This window comes from Macaca nemestrina, chromosome 1 (genome assembly GCF_043159975.1).
Source record: "Macaca nemestrina isolate mMacNem1 chromosome 1, mMacNem.hap1, whole genome shotgun sequence".
Classification (NCBI taxonomy): domain Eukaryota; kingdom Metazoa; phylum Chordata; class Mammalia; order Primates; family Cercopithecidae; genus Macaca; species Macaca nemestrina.
This window is the reverse complement of record NC_092125.1, coordinates 18,140,625-18,164,527: the sequence shown is the minus strand read 5'-3', so window position 1 is coordinate 18,164,527 and position 23,903 is coordinate 18,140,625. Positions and strand designations below refer to the sequence as shown.

At 47.4% G+C, this 23,903-nt stretch overlaps 1 protein-coding gene and 1 long non-coding RNA gene across 2 annotated transcripts; one reads left to right on the top strand and one right to left on the bottom strand.

The window, feature by feature from the left end:
• Nucleotides 1-1,158: 1,158 nt before the first annotated feature.
• On the bottom strand, nt 1,159-19,599 carry LOC105499166 (family with sequence similarity 89 member A). The gene is made up of 2 exons (XM_011771648.2): nt 19,274-19,599; nt 1,159-2,332 (listed from the first exon to the last, which is right to left on the bottom strand). Exons 1-2 carry the CDS (start codon nt 19,562-19,564, stop codon nt 2,069-2,071), a joined length of 555 nt encoding a protein of 184 aa, XP_011769950.1. The 5' UTR covers nt 19,565-19,599; the 3' UTR covers nt 1,159-2,068.
• Nucleotides 6,462-10,483, top strand: LOC105499165 (uncharacterized). Its single transcript, XR_011610508.1, has 4 exons — nt 6,462-6,593; nt 8,965-9,110; nt 9,238-9,386; nt 10,301-10,483. It is a non-coding gene; the product is annotated as an uncharacterized lncRNA (long non-coding RNA).
• Nucleotides 19,600-23,903: the final 4,304 nt, after the last annotated feature.

Genomic DNA, 23,903 nt, shown 5'->3' with positions numbered 1-23,903 from the left:
CAACTTCTGCCTCCTGTGTTCAAGCGATTCTCTTGCCTCAGCCTCCCCAGTAGCTGGGACTACAGGCAAGCACCACCACGCCCGGCTAATTTTTGTATTTTTAGTAGAGACAGAGTTTCACAATGTTGGCCAGGATGGTCTCAGTCTCCTGACCTTCTGATGGCGCCTGCCTTGGCCTCCCAAAGTGCTGGAATTAGAGGCATGGGCCACCACGCCCAGCCCTAGGCATCAGTATTTTCCTAAACATTCCCCAGGTGATTCTTAAAGTGGGCAGGTTCAAGAACAGCTGATCTAAGGGTTCAACTCACTGTAACCATGGAACAGCCTCAAAGAACAGGTTCCTGCAAGTGACCCAAACTTAACTCTGTTGGTCTTAACTGCTTTCAATTTTCTTGTCCCCACTGACCAGTTATGTGCTGAAGGCAATTAATTGCCGCCTTTCATTTTACCTCCTTTCAACAGAGGAAATAAGCAGGCATATTCTTCCTTCCCTGTATCTCACCCCAGTTCCTGACACAGGGTGTACTTGACAGGTTAACACTGGGCGATGCATGACGTTGAGATGTCTTCCTCTCCCTAACCTGAAGGAGGCTCTAGTGAGCAATTATCGCACCAAAAGAAAGATGAACGAGTCTGCAGCATTCAAAGACAGAAGAGTGGCCAGGCATGGTGGCTCACGCGTGTAATCCCAGCACTTTGGGATTACAAGGCGGGTGGATCACGAGGTTAGGAGCTTGAGACCAGCTTGGCCAACACAGTGAAACTCCGTCTCTACTAAAAATACAAAAATTAGCTGGGCATGGTGGTGGGCGCCTGTAATCCCAGCTACTTGGAAGGCTGAGGTAGGAGAACTGCTTGAACCCAGGTAGGCAGAGGTTGCAGTGAGCCAAGATCGTGCCACTGCACTCCAGCCTAGGCGACAGAGCTAGACTCCGTCTCACAAAAAAAAAAAAAAAAAAAAAGAGAGCACTGAGAACCAGCTGTAAATGGTGATCTACTCTTGCTAAAATGATTCCTTAAGCTCAACAGATCAACCTTCTTTCAAATGCATTTAGTGGCAGAAAAACAAACTAATTTTCTTTCATTATTTGGACTCAATGCATTCAAGTCATGAAAGTGGATTATTTCAAACTCAGAATAAAATAACACACGACAACAGATAGTTTAGCATTTTATCCTCATTTTTAACCTACAAAGTATAATGTTCTCATAAAGTATTTTAATAAATATATTAAGGCTTAAGGTAATTACTGGTTTGAGTGGAGGGTGGTTTGCTTTCTAGCACACTAGTTTACATTCAGAATCTTAAAAATGAAAACATTTGCCATCTTACAGTGAGTTTTACAGAACATTGGCTTGCCTCAGTTTTTTTGTTTTTTGTTTTTTTCACTATTCAACATGTCTTTGTATTATCTTCCTTCCTCTTGTACCTCATAAAGAATGATATAAATTTTTGGTTGAAAAAAGCCAGTTGATTGGGGTGACTAGAAATGTGAACTTTTTCAGTAAAAAGCCTTCACCGAATCACTGGGCAGTTAGTAATGCAGCTTACAAATAAATAAAGCTGAAGCGAGAGGCTTAAAAGCTCATTAAACAGCAAGAAAAGCTGCAGAGCATATTGAGGAAGGGAAGCAGTGAAATGGTGGTTCTAACACATCCCAAACTGGAAGCAAGAACCCTAGCACAAAGAGGATTGGAATACTCTACCATCCACAAGGAAGCAGCTGGCTACAAGCCACCTCACACAAAACACCCACTGAGGCCTTTCACCGAGATCCTCTTGTTATATTCTCACTATGAATCCCCAGCAGGTGCACCTCAATAGAAAGGTGTGGAGGATACTGCTGAGGACCTCTAGGTCACCTAAGCAAAAACTGCTGCCATCAAAGCAGACTGCCACCATGCGTCCGCGGAGAACTCCCTGCCTACAAATGAAACTGGTAGCACTCATCCCCTGTGCCCGAGGACCATCCAAAACGGAGGTGCTTTCTTGCAAGAGAAGCAGCAAATGCTGACAGTGTGTCCAGTATGAAGGGCTTCCCAACAGTCACATCCCTCCCAAGACCCTCTAGATGGACTCCAGAATCCAGTCGCCGCTGGAGAGGGAGGAGACAGGCAGTGACAAGTCCCGAGGAGGGCCTCGGTCCCTCCTGTCGTGCAGGGAGTTCTGCTCCTGGAAATATTCCTCCTCTTCATCGAAGAAGCCGTTCTCCAGAGCATAAGTGCAGTCTGGGCTGGAGGCTGCCTGGCACACCCCCTTGTATTCCTGAATCGACTCGTAGAGACTGTATAGTTGGCAGAGCAAGGACATGTCCAGCTGGCGGAGACCAACCTTGAGGGAAGGGGTGGGGAGGTAAAAAACAAGAAGTCAGCACTTGAGTTTAATTTCGGTGGAACACTCAGCCGGCAATCTGCGCCTGCCAGCACATTCCTTCCACACAGTGAATGATTCAGAGCATCACTCGGATGCTTTGGATTTCCAGCTTTGAGAACACCTTAATTGTGTTATGCCCACACCTCAGACGTTACTCAATGAGTCCAGGGAGGATCGCATCTGTGAGGCAACTAGGTCAGCCTGCAGAATTTACCGTGGCCCTCCTGAGCACGCCTGATGAAGCAACAGCACTGCACATTCTAGTGGCCCCACCTGCTTTCACTTTGGACGCCAAGAAACGAGTGTGTCACCTTCTCTCCCAATTAGACTCGGAGAAGACCGACATTGGCCTTCCCTGCTACTGTGTTAGGATCTGAGCGATGCAGTCATTCTCAACTCCCAGGGGCAACAGAATGCCCCTTGCCGGCGACAGCAGCTGGCCAATGTGACATCCCCTGGAGCACCCACCTCTGTGTAGCTCAGTGGTCAGAGGTTACACTGCCTCCCTCTCCTCCAGGCAGGGTCAGTCTTATCCCAGATGGTTCTGGGATCCCTCCCCAGAGTAACTGACTGAGTACGAGAAAGCCCTGGAAGATGAAGGGCTCTACAGTGCCTCCTGAAAACGAGTCCCACAAAAACAAGCAGCAAAAGAACAAAGAACATGTATAAAAGTCATATACTTGTTTATCTTCCAGTTCCTCCCTTCCCCACCACCCATCCCAGAGAAAAGAGCAGGATCAGAACAGGAAATGCATCGTTTACACCAATACCAAAGAGAGAACAGTTAAGCCACTTGGAAATGCAGCATAGAACAGCATCAGCGCCTCTTAACCTTTAAAGTGAATGAGAACCACCCGGGGATCTTGTTCAACAAGCAGACTCTGATTCAGTGGGTCTGGTGCCACTGGATGGCTGTGCTTCCACCAAGCCCCTATGGTGATCCCGTGCAATGCTGCTGTTCCACAGACCCTGCTCTGAATGGCAACGGGAAGAAACTCAAGAAGACACCAGGGGACCTGCCTTCAACTTCTTGGCCACTGAGCAAGGCATTTATCACCTTCATCTCAGTGCCTTGGTTGATGGCAAAATGGAACAATAATTTCTCTTATGGAGCTACTAGGGAGATTCAGTATCAATCCATTCAATAAACAGGGCTAATGCCTCCTGGGCTAAAGCACTAAAGATGCATGGGTATGTGCATGTAGAAAAGCATACAGAAAGTGTCAGAGGATTTACAGATTCTATAATTACCAAAATGACTCATTTACCTAGCAATAAGATTTTACACATAAGACAGCAGGGCTTTCACAAAAGGAAGCTGAGGCCTGGTAAAAAGTGTTCATCTTGTAAACAGATTGGGTGTTAAATTCCAGGTTTATTCTTCAAATCCTCCAACTACTCTAAATTGCCAAGTGAACACTGGCTGTCTCTCTCCTACGGCCTGAATAAACCATAAAAATCAGAACTATGTTTTATTACATAGCATACACACACACACACACACACACACACACACACATTTAGAGATGGGGTCTTGCTTTGCCAACCAGGCTGGAGTGCGGTGGTATGACCATATAGCTCACTGCCACCTCAAACTCCTGGGCTCAAGGGATCCTCCTGCCTCAACTTCCCAAGCTGCTGGGACTACAGGTGCATACCACCATCCCTGGCTAATTTTTTAAAGAAATTCTTTGTAGAGATGGGGTCTTGCCATCTTGCCCAGGCTGGTCTCAAACTCCTGGGCTCAAGTGATTTGCCCTGGCCTCCCAAAGTGCTGGTATTACAGGCGTGAGCCACTGCGCCCAGCCTTCAGAGCATCTTTCGCTAAGACACTCGAGAAGACTTCCAGATAGAGAGGTGGGTTCTGTTGTTACCACAACTACTCATGACACTAGAATCTCTAAATTTTCTTAGGAAGAGACCTCAGTCACAGGTCGGGAGCGTGGTCTCCAGGCCCAGCTTTGCCATCCCCTGTGGCTTGGTTGAGGTCCCGACCCTCTGCCAGCCTATAAAATGGGGGACTTTGGCTGGCTCATCTATGGCTAGCTCAAACACTTTGTGACCCTATATAAACTGTTGCTTCTCTGTCCTAAATGAACTGCAAGCAAAAGAGAGACAGTTTCCAGGGCTGTACTCAGAGGGCAAACTTCATTCAATGGCATCTCAAAAGCATACCTTGAATAGGCAAGCAATGGGCAACTTAAGAGATGCCCAGGCCACCACACCCTAGGGCAGACACCACTGCTTGCTTTTTTTCTTGATTAGAGTTCGATAGGATGTGTGTCTGTCAAGGAGGGAAACAGCATACCTGTCATTTGTGTTTTAAAAATTATCCATAGTTTGGGAATTTTCTATTGAAAAAAAGGAGAGACAGGGAAAGAAAGAAGGAAGAAAGGAAGGAAGGGAGAGAAGGAGGGAAAGAAAAGTCAGTTTAGGAATTTTCTATTGAAAAAATAAATAACACAAAAGGTACCCAGATGATACTGATGCCCAGTTCCAGCAAAGAACCAGTGATCTTGACACAAATATCTTTCTGATTTTCCTGGGACACTTACATTTATTATCCTGTAAGTTTGGAATTTCAGGCCAGCCGAGCAGAAGAGCACGGAATTAAAAGTGCAGGCTCGGAACCTGCTTACCTCCCTGCCTGGGTTCAGATCTTGGCTCTGCCACTCACCAGCTGAGAAATCGTGGATAAATTGCTCAGCTACTAAAAAAAAAAAAAAAATCAATAGCCTCTACTCTCATTGTTGTTATTATTTCCACGGTTTCTCTTCCACTCTGCTAGCAGGCAGACTCGCCTCAGGAAGGAGCCGTAGGTGCAGCCAGGCTCTGAAAACAGAAGCGCCCCCGTCCCACTGTTCCTCCCGCTCCTCTCCCAATCCAGCACTGAGGTGGTACATGGGAAGGAGCCAGATGGTCACCTTCGCTCAGAAGACAGCCAGCATAGTCAGGCAGGGTGACAAGGTGCCAGTGACACTGCCTCGTGAGGAAGGGGAAACTTTCAATTAGGAAAGGACTTGGGATATCTTACCTCAAACCCCAAAAGGAGGACCTTCCAAACCAGTGCGCTCCTCTCCAAACCAATACGATTATTTTATACAAAGTCAAAGCCTCCCAGCCTGGAGGCCCCACAGAGCGCTTGATGCTGGGTGTGATGGCTGGGCATCCAAACAGATCTAGTTTCACTCTTTCCTCACTACCCTTTAATCTGAAGGTCATTTACTTTCCACCACCCCTATGCCCTAAAACAAAACCCAACCCTGTCTTCTTCTCTCCAAGCTAAATATCTCAGGCTCTTCCACTATTTTCATTATGACCTCCTGCCCACTAACCACCCGCGGCCTTTCCTCTAGACTTGCTCCTGTTTTCCAGGATTCCTCTGTAGAATTGCATCTGGATACCATCAACATGCCCCAGGAGTCTGACTCGGCCAGCTCTGACGTCCCTATCTTTTCTAGGATTTAATAAAAGAAATATTAACTTTAATCAAGAAAGCCACGTCCTCTTGGGGGTCACATCAGTACGTGCTCAAAAATCATGGAAGAAGTTCATCTGGAATCCTAGACCTACTTCCCTGCTGAGCCCCTCTGACACCAGCAGGGTGGGTAAATCCAAGACTCAGTTTCTCACCCCAGGAATGAATCACTGAAAAACACCTAAGTAGCAGTAGGCACCCTGGTATCAGAGCAGGTCTGATTTTCTCCTTCCTAGGATGGTTTGAGGTCGGCCCAGGTAAACACAGGAGCTTGACCGCTTCTAGGTTTCAAAGGCTCTGACTCCCCCATGACTCCATTCCAGCCAAACACCTGGCTCCAGGCTTTTCTCCTGACAGTGCCATTTCCAAGTTATTCCCAGGCCCACCGAGGTGACGCACCCGGCAAGGAGTGGAAAGCAAAGAGGATCTCTCCCTGGACACTTCTGCACTGTAGCACCCAGATGACTCACAAAGCTGCCTTGTCATCAGGTGGAACACTGGCCTAGAAAGGAATTCTGACCCGCCTAGGAATACAGCACAGCCCCGCACACACCTATTACCCAACCCAACACATGGCAAAAGTTCAGACGGATTTAACAAGGATTAGACGCACACACATACATATGCACGCGCACACACACGCCTACACACGTCCCAGCCTCTCAATGCCACTGCCTTCAGGCACCAGACTAAACTTCCTGATTTACCAGAAATCCTCTAAATCAGCTCGGAGGACATGAGGTAAGTCGCTGCACAGTAAACCAAGACTTCCTAGCCCGGGCCCCTCTTCCTCAGCTGTGGCGGTTTACACAGCAACACTTACGTTTTCTAGAGGGAGGCGGAAGATCCGTAGCCAGCACTCCACCATCTGGTCTGACTGTTCTTCAGGCTTATGCCCTTGACTCCCAACCTGCACAGCCCAGACTGTCCCCCACTACACCCCCATCCCCACTGCATCTGTCAATGCTCCTCAACCACCCGCCCTGTACCTGATTCCCTCCACTCTTCAGACTGTGATTGGTTCAGCCAGTTCATTCACCCCTTCCCCTCGCCCTCTCCATCTGTCTTAGGGCATTTACTCCTCTTTCTGTGATCAGTGTGTACACGGGTCTTCTCTCTCCTGACACGGGACAAGCTCCATGAAGGCAAACACCATTTCCCTTTTGGATCTCTCAGTACCCAGCCCAGAAACTCACAGAGCAGACAGGCAGATATTTGGTGAATCAGTGACAACGCCTGGCTGCAGAGATCTCAGACACCCTCCCAGGGAATACGTAGCTGCAGAAGTGGCCTGGCAGTGGGGTGGTGCTGGCACCCACAGACCTCCGGCTGCATCCCTCAGGCAGTCACAGAGGTGCAGGCTGAACGGGCAGCCACCGAGTGCCCTGCACACCACCAGGTGTCCCTGTGGGAAGCACCAGACTACTGAGTCCTCGCGTGCCTCCCACCACATCGAGGGCCAAAGACACCCAACCAAGTTTCCTCAGGAGCGCTCTTCAGAGAGCAGACCTGGCGGTCAATCTCTCTACACCGAAGGCATGTGGGTCTTGGTTGCAGGAAGGGGAGAGAGTGACCATCCAAAAGGACTTGATTGTAAGACATGGTTAAGTCACCATGAACAAGAACCTCTCACCCTTCCAGAAAAAGGAGTGGCTGGGGAGCCACCGTGCAAGCCACCCTCGGAGCAGAAGCAGCCTGCATCTAATGGTGCGTTCCCGCATGTCGTTGGAGGACGGCTGGTCTCCACATTCACAGCTGGATTCAGAAAATACAGCTCTCTTTTGAAAGCACACGTTTTGAAAATGCAGACAGGCTCATTTAAGAAAAACATGGAATGCTCAAACCCTGCAATTTGTGGTCCTTTATTCTCTACTTTAAATTCAAGAACAATCAGCAGCTTCCATGGCTGTAAACTGTGAGTGCAGGTCCTTCCGCTCTCTGTGCAGGCTTCCTGCTTCCTTCCTGATCATTCACTCCTCTTCTCCCATGCCCAGAGCTCCCCTCCACCCCTCCCGCAACACACGCAGGTGGCCCCGCAAGCCACAGCATTCCCAACAATGGGGCCAAACAAGCCCAAACCACCCTTGAAACTGCTTCCTTTCACTTCGGATTTTCAAAAGAGTAGGCTCCACATACAAATACACTTCAGACAGGGCGGTGGCTCCCAGCTGGGTGTTAGGTCACTGAAAGCCTCTGAGTATCTCTGGAGGCTGCATGGGAGACAGAGTTCTTCCTAACTTAAAGAAAGGACAATAGAAACATGACCACTAGGAAACAAGGCTTAAAAGATGAGAGGAACCTTTCAAAGGAAATTTGTGTCGGTTTAAACCAAAACACCATGAAAAATGTTAAGTTTTTTTAGAAACCAAAAAACCAGCAGGTGCAGATTATAGGCTCACGCCTGTAATTCCATCACTTTGGGAGCCTGAGGCAGGAGGATCTGCTTGAGCCCAGGAGTTCCAGGCCAGCCTGGGCAAGATGACAAGACCCTCATTTCTAAAAAAATATTTTAAAATTTGGCTGGGCGTGGTGGTACGTGCCTGTGGTCCCAGCTACTTGGGAGGCTGAGGTGGGAGGATCACTTGAGTCCAGGAAGTTGAGGCTGCAGTGAGCTGTGATCGCACCACTGCATTCCAATCTGGGCAACAGAGCAAGACCCTATCTCAAAAGAAAAGAAAAGAAAGGAAAAGAGATGACAAAGGCCTTTGCCTAAGACCATTTGTCAGTGGCAGAGTGACACCAGGTCTGCAGGACTCTGAAACGGGTGCTTTGACCTCACCCTGCACTGCCTATGCAGGGAAGATGAAGAGAGAGGCCCCAGACTCAGCAGTGGTATAGCAGGCTGCTTGGATCACAGGCAATTTTTATTTCTGGCTTTTCTGAATTTTCTAAGTTTTCTATTATGAAAATGTATTAACAATGAGAAAACTTTCACAGTTATCTTTTAGAAACACAATGAATGAGTAAGCATATACAGATGGCTCACAGATTTATTTTAAAGACTTGGTAAATGCCCCAAATCTAATCACAATGTCTAGTTTATATCCACAGGCCTGGACTGTAATTGAAGAAAGCAGAGATCTAATCGATTATAACCTGATTTCTGATAAAGGATGTGTTGACTGAAGGATGCTGCCCTTCATACTGCTTAGAAAAAGCCAAAGAGAGACTTCATCAGTGTTGATGCAGTTGGAGACGGCCTATGAGCTCAGCTACCCAAGCTTGACAGAAACACCCTGAAGGACTCTCAGCTTCCTGGTGGGTTCCAGCTCTGTGCTCACTAAACAGCTTCTGATGACGTGGTCTCCTATGTAGCCTTCTCCTCCCAATGGGCAGAAACACACCCATGTCATTTGGTCAGCTTCATCCCCTGTTAATATTTCAGACCTGCCAAGCTGAAGACTAGACTCTAAAGAGCCATCAGGATTCAGAGACAGAAGATAAACCAGATTGCATGACTGTGCCTCCAGATTAAGCCCCATTAAACCCAAAGCACATCCCACCTCTACACTTTTCAGGAAACTCCTCTACCAGGTAAAGCGGTTTGGGTTGGATTTTCTGCTAACTTACAAGTGAGGGCATCCACACTGACACGGAGCCAGTTCTGCAATTTAACAATTCTCAGAAGGACATTCTTGTTTATCTCTAACCTAAACTAACATTTGTACAAACTAAGCCCATTTCCTCTTGTTCTGTCCTGGGAACAGATGAAGAAAAACAATTGATCATTTTCTTTAAGAAATGTCTTTGTACATTCTTTTTTTTTTTTTTTTCTGATTGTAAAAATAAACACTCTAATTGTATTCTAATTGTATTAAAAATTCAAATGGTTCATAATCATATGAACCAGTTCTCCTTAATTCCCTGTTATAAAACAGCAGACCTCAAATGTTTTGGTCTCCAAACACTCTTAAAAATTACTGAAGGTCCCAAAGAGCTTTGGTTTATGTGGGTTATACCTATGAATATTTACATTACTAGAAATTAAAACCGAGAAAATTTAAAATATGTATTAATCCACTAAAAATAATAAACCAGTCAGGCATGGTGGCTTACACCTGTAATTCCAGCACTTTGGGAGGCCAAGACAGGTGGAGCACTTGACCCCAGGAGTTCAAGACCAGCCTGGACAACATGGTAAAACTCTATCTCCACAAAAATTACAGAAATCAGCTGGGTATGGAGGCATTTGCCTGTGGTCCCAGCTACTCGGGAGGCTGAGGTGGGAGGATCACCTGAGCCTGGGAGGCAGAGGCTACAGTGAGCCAAGATTTTGCCATTGCACTCCAGCCTGGGCAACGGAGTGAGGTTCTGTCTCAATAATAATAATAATAATAATAATAAGCCCATTACATGTTAACACAAATAATATTTTCATAAATCTTTTTACATGTCTGGCTTATCTGGTTCTGCATTTGGTCCTTTGTGACGTGCTGTTTTGGTTGAAGTAAACGAAGAAAATCTGGCCTCACACAGCTGTATAACTGGGAAAGGAAGGAGTAGAGCCTTTTCAGACAATCGTGGATATTCCTCTTTGCTACTGCCCTTTAGTTGATTGTTGTTTAGTGTGGAATTTGGAACTATACCAATGAAATGTTCACACTCTATTACATTAAAACCCATCAGTCTTGCACGTTGAATGGATCTTTTAATATCAAGCGTTAGTCATATGAAAAAGGTGGAAAATGGATTCAATAAATTATGCGGCATCTTCCAAATGTTGGTACATTTTCTTACACAATAACCAAAAAGTCACATTTGTCAATATCACCATCATATAATTATGGACCCTCTGAAAGAATCTTGGGGGCCCCTGGGGTCCCCAGACCACACTTTGAAACTGTGGTTCTTCAGATATCCACTTGTAGTAGTTTAGCATATATTCCTCAAGGCACTATGCACACCCATATGGTTTCTTCTCTACTGTTACCACATACACAAAGTCAGGTAAATACTGTTTTGTAACTTTACACTGTGAACATCTTTCTATATACATATATAGTTACCATATTCTTTTCAACAACTGTACAGTATTCTATCACTATTATAAAAAAAATCCTGCAATACACATCCATGTACAAGTGCTGTTATCCACTTGTGTGGATGCTTCTTTAAGATATACTTGTGAATATGAAATTGTGGGGGACAAGGAGGACAAGAGGAGAAGAATGCCCGAGGCGCATTTCCAATCCCGGGCCTCAGATCCAAAGCAATGGGAAAATGTAATGGGAAGAAAGATATTTACCAATAAAGTGATTCAATTTGGACTACTATTCATCACAAAATGATTTTATGTTTGTGTTGGTATAAAAAAAGTCAATAATTGGCTTTAGCTGTATGAAGATTTAACAGTCATACTGCAAACATTTTACATCGCTTTTGTGACCTAAGTTACACATATCTTAAAACTATATTGCAATTCTGCTTTGCTATTTAATACAAGGCCATTTTAGAGTTTTTAAAAAATGCAATTACAGGGTCAAAAGACAGGCATACATATTCAATTTCAGAGGTATTACCAAACTGCGCTCAAAAAAACCCTGCAGTCCTTTACACCCACCCCACCCCCCAGCAATGCATGAGGTTTACTTCTCCAAACCCTCACTGTGACAGGATCATGCTTTTCTATCTTTGTCGGTCTTGGAGGTACAACATGATACCTTATTGTCTTAATGCACACATCTGTGGTTATAAGGGATGTTAAACACCTTGCCACTGCTCTTTTAACAGCATTTAACTTGGATATTTTATATCCAATTTTAATTGCAACTGAGAGTCCCAAAGAGCTTTTGTTTATGTGAGTTATACCTGTCAATATTTACCTTATTGGAAATGAAAGCTGAGAAACTTTATTAATCCATTTAGGTGAACCAAGTCACCGACCTAAGAATACACTCGCTTTCACGTGCATCTCAGTCACCTTCTTCCTCAGCCTAGGCTCTCCTGGCTGGGACAGGCCTGGGGTTCCCCAACAATTACCCCCTGACTAGAGAGCCCTGGGCAGAGGACAGAGGCCCTCCTTTCTCCCCAGATCCCTCCTCTGGTCAAAGATGGTGCCTCCCTCCCAAATCCTTGAGGCTCAGAAAGCGCACACCTGCAAAACTAGGCCAGCTGATGGCTGTCAGGGCCAATCAAGGAAGTGAACAGAGAGTGCCCACCAAAACGGGAAAGGCCACATGTCTTAATGAATTTCTGTAGACTTCTAAAGCAGGCTAAAGGTTTTTCTGTCTCCAGAGTTCCTGGGAGACGGTGACCATCTGTGTTAAGTGTCTGTGGGGAACGAGCCACAGGAAGCCACGGGCAGCCTTTACGAATCCTGTCTAATCATCACTTCCAAACATCAGGAGCGTGTGGGCAAAGGCCAAGGCGGCCAGGAGGCCAGGGCTCCATATGGGGAATGACATTGGCAAGGGGGGCAAATATCTGAGCAGCCAGCCTCGGGGCTCGCTTCCTGAGTATGGAGTCTGTGGTCTGCCTGGTTTCCTCCACGGGATTACGAAAAGCTTGGTTTTTCCAAGTGGGGGGTAAAGCCTCCATGGAGTTCCTGCAGCCAATCCCAGGGCAAAACTGTGAAACTTCCATCTGCAGCTTGGTGGGTGAGAACTGCAACGGGGGCATGGTCCCCTTCTTGAACCCTCCCTAAACATCCTTGCCCACCTGGTCTCAGGGGACTACAGCCGTGTCGGTGAGGCCAGGACCCAGAGCAGGGGACGCACCAGTGTCTGCCAGGCACAGAAATGCCGGGCCTACAGCTCACTTGAGGCTATCTGCAGATGAAGAGGTGCCCACACTGCCAATTATTGGGGCACATTTACATTTACACTGAACAGATGCATACCTTTAAACAAAAGGGAAAAAAGAAGAAGAGTTGTAAGATACTTGTGAGTTATGAAAAATATCAATTTATAGTACTTTACAGGTAGGTACTGTAATAGAGCAAAGTTTAAAGTGGTATTAAAAAAAAAAAACTTTCAATCCTTTGTATCTTCAAATCTTGGGACGAGAATTCTAACCTCACTTGGAGATAGCACCAAGTGAACGAAGCCAGGCAGCGACCCACACACTGCCCTTACTGTCCCCCACCTCACACCAAAGACATGGGCAAGCTTTCATACACACAAACCATTAGATATTCTTTTTTTAGGTTTTGCTTTTATAAGGTGGATACTGGGATGGGGTCAGGAAAAGTACAGGGTAGCAGTGGCTTGAAAATCTTAATAACTGCTGCAGACAGCCTAATTTTTGATGAACTGAGCCCAAGAATAGCAAACTTGTACCCTTCTTCCTTTCCTGCTTCCCATTCTCTGCATTCAAGGAATTCACAGCAACTAGGTATAGCTGTGAAGTGTCCTTGGGGACACCAAGCATATTGCTTGGTGACAGGCCCCGCACCTGTGCCCAAAAGTTATGACAGAGCAAATTTCTTCTATAGGCACCAGAAAGAACCACAGGGGCATGAGGGGTAAAGAATATTGCTGGCCAGGCGCGGTGGCTCACGCCTGTAATCCCATGGGAGGTCGAGGCGGGCGGATCACGACGTCAGGAGATCAAGACCATCCCGGCTAACACGGTGAAACACCGTCTCTAATAAAAATACAAAAAATTAGCCGGGTGTGGTGGCGGGTGCCTGTGGTCCCAGCTACTCGGGAGGCTGAGGCAGGAGAATGGCGTGAACCCGGGAGGCGGAGCTTGCAGTGAGCCGAGATCGCGCCACTACACTCCAGCCTGGGCGACAGAGCGAGGCTCCATCTCAAAAAAAGAAAGAAAGAATACTGCCATGGCCAAAAGGGCCCTTTATGGCATTTAATTCTCATTTTCCCAATAAGAGATTTTAGCCCAAAAAAGTGAAGTGGCTTATCAGAACTATATCACACAGTTTATTAACACCAAATTCGAGCTTTTGATCCCTGATTCATGTGCTTCTCTAGTCTTAAAGGGCTTGCTAAAAATGCGGATTCCTGCCAAGCACAGTGGCTCACGCCTGTAATCCCAGCACTTTGGGAGGCTGAGGCGGGCAGATCACCTGAGGTCAGGAGTTCGAGACCAGCCTCACCAACATGGAGAAACCCGTCTCCACTAAAAATTCAAAAAGAGCTGGGTGTGGTGGCGCGTGTCTGTAATCCCAGCTACTCAGGAGGCTAAGGTAGGAGAATCACTTGAACTCGGGAGGCGGAGGTTGCAGTGAGCCGAGATAGCGTCATTGTACTCCAGCCCTCCAGCCGGGGCAACAAGAACGAAACTCTGTCTCAAAAAAAAAAAAAAAAAAAAGGCAGATTCCTTCTCTCAGCTTCTGATTCCACTAGAATGTGCCCCTGAAATCTGCATTTGGGCCAGCAGCCTAGGAGATTCTGGAGCTGGCAGTCCATCCTTTGGGGATCGCTGTGCTAGACTATGCTAGTGGAAAGACCAGTGAAAACAGACAGTATTAAAGGCTGCTGGACATTCCCAATCTCCTCTGACCAATGCCAATCAAGAATGCTGCACTGGGAGCTAATCCTCTTATTCCAAATGGCACTTCGTAGCCTGACTCAATCACAGCCTCTTAAAGACTGAAACTTCCTCTGTAAGACACTGGTTTCACATTAAGGATAAGGACTGTAGTCCACTGGGGTGTCAGCTATTCCAGCTAATGAGCTGGAATCCAGTTCACTGGACAAACTCATTAGGCATTTAGTTGTTTCAACTAAAATGTAGGAAAGCTAATTGTTACTGGTTTCACAAATTCAACTTCTTTTTTTCTTAGGTTCAATTCTTTACACAGCATTGCAATTTGGGAATTCAAAAGTTCTGTGTGGATGACTTCCCACTCTGCACAGGTGGGAGACCAAAATAACTGATAGTTTAAAGAAAAAAAATGAGGCAAAGAGATTCCAAATCAAAGCTACTAGACCTTGCTGCTGACCATGGGAGCAGCTGAACCCAAGAATCCCCAGTTCCTCGAAGCTCTCCTGCCCCCAGGGCCGAGGGTCTTTGTGTCTCTACGCTCTAGTGTGACTTCCGGTTACCTGTAAGGCTGATGATCTAACCTCGCACAGGTGCTGGGAAGGGCAGTCTATGTAGAAATCTATGCAAGGACTGGTGTGTGCCAGGGGTCCCAGCTGACACCCAGTCAAGGACATCCTTCAACCACATGCAAATATTTTAAAGGCCAACCAAGATCTAGTTAGCCAAGCTAGCCATCAGCTTAGCAGATAAAAAAAATCTTTCAAATTGTGGGACCCTTGAGGGCCAAGTATTTTTAAATAGAAGGGGGTCTGCAGTATATATCTACTACATTACCCCTTGCTCCATTTTTGCAAACTGTCCTTTCTTTAGAGAATCCCCAGCGTCTGATTCCATCCACATGCTCACACCATCTTATTAAAATACAATCCTGTCCTTGTCACTGTTGGCTGGCCCAGGCTGGCCAGGCCACCCAAGCTAGGCCAACTGGCATCCTTCCACAGTATTTGCAAACTGCAACTAAGCAGCATGGCCAAAATTGAGGGGGGCCACTGTTAGCGGCCAGGTTCCAAAATGGAGGAAAGAAACAAAACAGAGGAGGAGGGGAAGAGAAGACCTCAGTGGACTTCCTAGGTTCCCCATAAGCCCTGGTTCTAGTCTGTCTCTGTATACTTCCAGCCTACAAGATTCTCCTTTTGCAAAAGCTAGTTCAGACTAAGTTTCTATTACTAATATACAGTCTTTGGTCATGAAAAATGAAAACTAGTCCAAACTAAAGCAATTCTTTTTCTGTAAAGACACCCACATCTACCAGGTGTGATAAGCCCCTTAACATCTAGATATTTCCTATTCACCCTTAAAGCGTCCACAGCACTTTCTATCTAACAAACACCCAGTAATCATCTCTTAAACATGATCTAAAAATATTCTCTGATGTAAAAATAATCATCATCAACTTTTTCAAAGGGACTTTTTTGGTCTATAGAGCAGTAACTATCTGTGTGACCCTTGAAGCTTTCCAAATGGGCCCTTCTCGGGGTGGGGGACGAGGACTTACGAGTAGTGCAGAATTTCACAAGGGTTACTAGAACAGGAGGTGTTGAAACTTGGAGCTGAAACCACAACTCTCCAAGCAGAGGAGGGCACCAGCAGTCATGGGACAGACGCTTCTCAGCCCTGGACTCCAGCTCTCCCAGGTTCCACCCTCGGCATCCTAATGGCCTCTCCTCCCATTGAGACTGTATTACTCCCTCAGCTCCAACCATCTCTTCCACCAGTTATCTCCAGCCCAAAACCTCTCTTCCAGCTTCCAGCTCCACATTCTGAAATGTTTAACATGCTCTTCAGCTGATGTGATGACAAATTACTTTCCTCCCTAAAGCAACCACTCCTCCTGACTCCCCAAATGCTACAGTGAACCCCACTTCACCAGTGATTATTAAGCTTCAAAACCTTGCTAACTGCCATACAGTGGTACACGACACACTCACTGAAGTCATTATATCTTGACTGGGAAAATATTTGCAATGTGTGGCCCAAAAAGCAAACCAAAATATACGTGATCAATGTGTTGTATGTATGTGTGTGCGTGTGTGAGTGCGTGCATGTGCACAGACAGCAGACTGCAATGGTTAAATAGGGCTTTGGAACCAAACAGACCTGGTACGGTCTGTGACCTTAAGGGAGTTCAACTCTCAGCATCCCATTCTTTAATATAAAACAGACTTTGAGTATCTATCTCATGGAGAATTTATACAATTAAATAAGATACTATATGGAAAGCACTTACGTTGCACCTAACAGAAGATATCCCAAAATATTAAAAGTGATTATTTCTAGGTGCTAGCACTGTAATTTTTAATTTTTTGCTTGGCTGCATTTTGCATAAAAAAGCTTAAGTTATCTTTGATCCCCTTTTCATCATCTTCCCTGACTCAGTAATTCCTCCAGCTTCTGCTTCAGAAAAGTGTCTCCCACATGAGTCTTGTTTCACATTAGCAAGGCCCTGTCCTGCTGGGGACTCCATCACCTCTCCCATGAACACCTCTCATCTTCCCATTGAGCCTCCGAAGTCCAGCTCTCCCTCCTGCACCCTGCTGTAGAATTCATTTCTTCAAAGTCCAACAGGGATAGTACCATTCTCCTGCTGAACACCCATCCTTGCTACTCAGCTTCCCAGAGTCCAGTTGGTCAACCTGCCCAGCCCCTTCTTGCTCACATTTCAAACTGGGGCACTCCCATTTCAAACAGGGGAACTCCCAGCTCCAGCTCCACAGCTGCCTTCCTGGTGCCTTTTTCCCCTGTTGAAATTCTTTCACCTTCTGAGGTCTTCCACACCACCCTGCTCCCTGTCCCTGCTGGAAGTTGTCCCTCTTTCTATGCTTGCTTTAAAAAATAAAAATAAATAAAAATTAAGGCATTTATCACTTTCTGCCATGACATCTAGTTATGTCTCCTGCCACAGATTTGACCTCAGGCCTTCAACTTAAACCGATCAACACAAACTATTCTGCAGATATCTCAGAAATGAACTCCCAGTTCTTATTCTGCAAGGCCTCCCCAGAGGGAGTCTCAGCTTTGTCCACTCAGACCCCATGGTCAGTAAATCAACTAAAAAGTTGAAAGATTCTCTGGGCAACTTTAAAGGCCTTGTGACATTTCTTGAAAGGAACTTGTCAAGGCCTGCAGCCATACCTTATCTTTATCTCAGCTAAATACCAGGCAGACCAAAGATGGCTGTTTATTTTTCTTGTGCTTCAAATAGGCTTACAGAGAGCTCTGGTCCAAGGCGTAATTATACGGATGTGGTTGTGCTTCAGTCACACCAGAAGGGACCTGGAAAAATACTTTTGGGAATAGCACGTTGACTCCCAAGCCACCATAGCAAGACTCCAGAGCATGTTTATAAACCACAGCTTCACAACAGGAGTGGCCCTGAGGTTTTTCCGTCTCTTGCTCAAGTATGGAACTTAAATAATCAAAGATGATCTTCCTACTTCACCCCGTGGTTCTGCTATGTCCAAGTTCAGACTGTGAACACACTACGTGTAGATTTATCTAATTAAAATGCAGTTCACCAGCTGTGTGATGCTTATGTCAATGAATGTTTTTTAATAAATTAAAAACGGTTGGCTTGGAATTTAAGTGGTTCTGTAAGAAGCTTAGAAAATCTTTTCAGTGAGAATTGGAAATCACTTCAATGCCAGCTACAGAGTAGGAAGACAATATCTCTTTGATTAAAAGTGTTAAGGCTGCTTTCTGAATTCAATTAAGTCTTAGTTTTCAGAACAGATAATGCTCCTGAAAAAAAGTATGCATACTCTGAATGTTTCTAAACAATATCTTAAATGCACTAGATGCATATTTAAAAGATTCCTGTAACAATTTCTTTCTTTTTTTTTTTTTTTTTTTGGCAAATTTAGTTTTGGGAAAAGGCAGCCTTCCTAATGTTAGATTTCCTTAATAATTTACCCATAGGGAAAAGAGTCAACCTGGACGAGGTGAATGGAAAGGGAGGCTTTTAAAAGGAGGGAATTGGGAGGAGGTGATGGGGGCCAGTAACATGGCAGAAAAGAGGAAAAGTTTTTGTTTTCTTCTTGTCTGGCCTATGCCTGGCCGAGAAAGCTGGGGAAAGACTCGCTGTTGCCTAAACCCCTGCCCTTGTCCTACTTTTAGCGTCACCCTAAATCATGTGTGTTCTGGTCCACAAACAGCTAATGTACTTCCCAAGCACAGAGAAACACTGAGCCCACGGTTTGGAGCTCAGACACAAGGCGCAGAACTCACATGGACAGCACCCAGACCGGGAGGACAGCCACCTCACATCTTTCTCAAGCGGGTTTGGGCAATCAGCTTCTAGGGGCTGAGGGACCGGGCCGCCTCCCTCGCCCGGGGTGCGCGTCCGCTTTCACAGCCATCTGTGCGCCGGGGCCATCCCGCGGTAATCGGATCATGGACGCGCGGCCTGGGGCGCCGGGGAGGGGGCCGGGCTGTTCCAATCTGCTGTCTACACTGGCGACGGACAAAAGCTGTCCTCTTCGTGGTAGGAAAACGCAATCGCGTTAACCCGTTGGGCCGCTGTGAAAGCCTTTCCCCCACCGGAAAGGTCTGTTTCACTCGGGGAGGGGTGACAAGGCCGCCCCCGCCCCCGCCCCCGCCCCCGCCCCCAGGCCAGGCGCGAACCCCGCACTGCGCTTCCGGGCGCCCAGGTTTCCGAGCCAGCGGGGCCGGACTGAGGGCGCCGGGCGTAAGAAAGCCGCTCTCTGCGCGGCGGCCTCTCCCGCGGGGGGGCCCAATCGTGGGCACGGGGCGCGCGAGAAAAAGGGGGGTCGTTGGGAGAACGGCGCCGCAGCCGGGAGCCGAGGAACCCGAAAAGGCGGGTGGGCGCCGGGACTTCCGGACAGAGCGCGGTCCCCGCGAACTTTCCCGGGACTGCGAGTCCGACCGGGAGGAGCCCCCGCTCGCGGAGCCCCACTCACCATCTCCTTGCGGAGTAGCGCCAGAGCGGCGTCCAGGTTGGGAGGCTTGGCGGGCGGCGCTGCCGCCCGGGCCCCGCCGCCGCCCGCGCCCCCGCGGCTCAGCTCGTCCTGGATGCGCGACTTCTGCGCGTACAGCCGCTCCAGGTGCCGCCAGCCCCCAGACGCGCCGCCGCCCGACGCCGAGTGCAGCAGCCCACTCAGGCTCTTGGGCAGCGGGGGCAGCCCGTCCACCCGCAGCCCCCGGACCGCGCCGTTGCCCGTGGCCCCGGGCGCCGCCCGGGCCCCACTCATCGCGCCGCGGCCAGGCCACGCGCCCGCCCCGCTGCTCCAACCCAAGGCTTCCCCCGGCCCGCCCCCTTCCCGGCGGTGCCCCGCCCACTTCCCCTCCCTCGCCACGCCCCTCAGGGCCCCGCCCCCTCCCCTCGAGGCCTCTGCGCCGGCCCCGGGTCCGGGTGGCGTCCGCGTCCAGCAGCCGGGCTCGCCTCCACCTGAGTGCCCCCCTACCTCTGTGCCCCTCCAAAGCCTTAATTCATCTCCAACTCCACGTGCCTACCCTTTAACCCCCCGACTCACCTCCAGCCCCGTCACCACTGTGCCACTCCCTAGCTCCGAACCCACTCACCACCCCCGCGACCCCTAGCTTTCCGGTTCACCCCCCACCTGTCCCCACCTCCTCTGTGCCAACCCCCAGCTTCCCGGCTCACCCCAGCTCCGCCCCCACGCCCTCTGTGCCACCCCCAGCTCACTGGCTCACCCTCAGCTCCGAACCCACTCATCCCCACCTCATGTTTCCGGCTCACCCCCATCTCTGTCCCCACCTCCTCTGTGCCACCCCCGCAGCTCACTGGCTCACCCCCAGCCCCGCCTCCACTCCCTCTGTACCACCCCTCAACGCCCCCTCACCTCCAGCCCGGCTCCAGACTCCCCCCCTCACCTGCCAGCGCTCCTCAGCTCCTAGCCTCACCGAGCCCTGCCCTGCCCAGGGGGTGGCCCAGCTTCAGATTCCACGAAGCAGGCTGTTTCAGGGGGTGGGGGTACCGAGGCTCTGGCTCGCAACCGGCGGGACGTCGAGGGGAGGAGGCTTGGCTCTAGTCCCAGGACCCCCGGCCCTCCCCGAGGGCGGAATCCAGCCCGCTTCCTGCTACTTCCCACTCGCCGCCGGGAGGGCTGGGGGCCCCAGACCGGGGCAGGTCGCTCCTTGCCGCCGGGAGCGCTGTCCTCAGCACGGCCTTGTGCAGCAGTACCCGCAGCAGTCAGCAAGAACGCCAGGCCCACTTTTGAAACTTCAAAGCACTAGTAAACATGCCTTTCATTCTGGCCATGAACACAAGAGTCAACTCTAAGTGGAAATGTCAGGAAACCAGAGAAAGGGATTAAATCTCGGAAACTATCCATCAACTCAGGCAAAAAAAAAAAAAAAAAAAACACTTCGCACACCTCAGAGGAAAAGAGAAAAGAGAGGCTCTGCCCCTCCCAGGAAAAGTAAAAATGACAGGCAGTTATAACCAGATTAGAGATAGAAAAGATCAAGAAGTAAAGGCTACAGCCCAACCGCAGATTAAAAACTAATGCGGTGTATAGATTGGATAACTTTAATGCCCTTTCATTATTGGCTTTAATTATAAAGGGATTTAATTTTCTAAATACATTCAAGGGGATCAAAATTACAAAGTGTTCTCGGCCCTTCAGACACCCAACGTAAAAGAGCCCTGCACTTTGGATTGTTTTGTACCCTTTAATCTACCACCTCCTAGAGCCCACCCCAGAAGCAGTGTCTTTGAAATTGGCACAATATTCTCCCTGGATGGTTGCAACTGGGTAAGACTGATATGAAGAAGCTTTAGTGCAGGCGGTGTGATTGACAGCACCCAGGCTTCCCACCCCACCCACTGCCCAGAATTTTCCGCCTCTTCACTGTGCCTCACCTCCCACTAATTACCTAGTCACATTTCTGGATGTCAGGTATTTATTCATTCACTTATGTAAACGGTGGGTGTCTTCAGAAGAGTGACCAGTCTGCCTGTGTGGGAGTAAGGGAAAGGAAGGGGTGGGAAGCATTTTGACATTTGGTTCACACCTTAGCAGGAATTTCTTTTCTTTTTTTTTTTTTGTTTTGAGACGGAGTCTCCCTCTGTCACTCAAACTGGAGTGCAGTGGCGCCATCTCGGCTCACTGCAACCTCTGCCTCCAGGGTTCAAGCAATTCTCCTGTCTCCGCCTCCCAAGTAACGGGAATTACAGGCACATGCCACCACGCCCGACCAATTTTTGTATTTTTAGTAGAAATGGGGTTTCACAGTGTTGGCAAGGCTGGTCTCAAACTCCCGACCTCAGGTGATCCACCCACCTCGGCCTCCCAAAGTGCTGGGATTACAGGTGTGAGCCACTGCGCCCAGCCTGCATGAATTTCTTTAATTTCATTGGTCACGTTGCAGTCTTGCCTGCAGTAATCACTCAAGGTAGGTGATAGGAGGTTCAGCTATGTGATGGTGAAATAAGAAAAGAAATCACTTTGAAGTATCGTGGCACTGAAATCATTTTAAAGCACATACATCAGAGAATTATGGATTGCAGAAGGAAAAGAAGGTTAGGGTCAGCAAGACAGCAGCATGAGGTCTGTGGTGTCAGGACTCGAGAAAAGAGACATAACTTAGACAATGCCAACCTTACCATGTTTTTTTTCTTTTTTGAGACGGAGTCTCACTCTGTCACCCAAGCTGGAGTGCAGTGGTACGATCTTGGCTCACTGCAACCTCCCCTCCCGGGTTTAAGCAATTCTCTGCCTCAGCCTCCCAAGTAGCTGGGATTACAGGCGCCTGCCACCACACCCAGCTAATTTTTGTATTTTTAGTAGAGACGGGGTTTCACCATCTTGGCCAGGCTGGTCTTGAACTCCTGACCTCGTGATCTACCCGCCTCGGCCTCCCAAAGTGCTGGGCTTACAGACACGAGCCACCATGCCCGGCCAGCCTTACCATTTTAAAGGCAGGCTCTGCGTTCTGGCCTATACTCAGTGATGTGACTGTATTGAAATCAGTATCAACAAATAACATCCCGGGGTGAGGAGAAGTTTCTACAGAATTTCTGTGGTGCTGGTGAAGACATTATTTGTATAAACCTGAAACTATTATGCAACAAATATTTTGACATCCTTGGGGAGTGTTAGTGTCTGTTTATTCAAATGCCAATATAAAGTAGCTTTTAAAGTTCGTGCTTATAATGGGAGAGAAGTAATAAATAACTTTGGACAATGTGTTTTTTTGCGTTAAGCCACTGAAACATTACCTTAGTCCATTTAGGCTGGACTGGATAATGTGTAAAGAACAAAACACCTGAGACTGGATAATGTGTAAAGAACAGAAATGTATTGCTCACAGTTTTGGAGGCTGAAAGTCCAAGATCAAGGCACCAGCTGCTGTGGTGTCTGCTGAGAGCTCATTCCTCATAGATTTCACCTTCTGGGTGTCCTCACATTGCAGAAGGGGCCAGGGAGCGCCCTCAAGCCTCTTTTACAAGGGGACTGATTCTGTTGATGAGGGCTTCACCTTCATGACCTAGTCACCTCCCAAAGACCTCACTTCAATACCATCACATGGGGGTTAGGTTTCAACATATGAATTTGGGGCTGGCAGGGGGCACATACATTCAGACTATAGCAAAACATCTGTATTCTGAGTTCAAATCAGAGTGAGGCTTCATCATCACCCATGAAGCTAAATCAGTCTTTTCTGTTTTTTGTTGTTGTTCACAGGCTCTTGGAAATCAGAAAACACAAACTTCTAATCCAGTACTCTATTCACTAACCCACGTCTTTTCTTAGACTTTTTCAATCAAGGTTAGGGACCTGGGCCTTGGAGCACAAGCCTCAGAGTCACCAGTGTCCAATGACACTGGGTAGATCTAAAGCTAGATTTATCAGTCTTTCTAGCCGGTACTCAACTTACCTATGAATTTCCAGGCATTTACTTAGAGATATTCTCGTGTGCCTCCATTCTGACCTTCTATTAACCCAGCCACTAGATTCCTCCCCACCTCTAATCTCTGCCCACTTGTTGTTTGCTTTCAGGAACTCTACAGTCTTTGTGTGTTTTATTTATTTGTTTTTATCATTCTAAAAGTTTAATAACTTAGGTTGTTAATAGACTAGAAGGAACCTGAAAAAGACACCAATTGAGCTTGCTTTTTCAAGCTGATGACTTTAAATGCTGCTAACTATAGAGAAGTTTATCTTGCCATTTTTCATTTGTCACAGAACCTAAAACTAGATTACTTTGAGAGCAACTGTACAATGAATTTGGGCTAAATTTTAGCAAATGTATTTATTTCAAGACATAATTTCTTATATTTCAATCATTTCTAAAACAAGTTATAAATTTTAAAGCTTATATAATGCCTCTTAAAGATTTTTGTGTGCAACTATGTGTACATAAAAATGGGAAACTTAGCATTTAATCATAGATTCCTTTATATAGTTTTTAAATTGTTGCCTTGTCGCCTCGACAATATTTTTTATTTGGTCAGAGACAAGTATGAAGCTTTCTTTGCTATAGCACAATGCTGGGTGCCTCGTGATAGCAAATACACACATATATATATATATATATATATATATGTAGTTTTTTAATGGACAT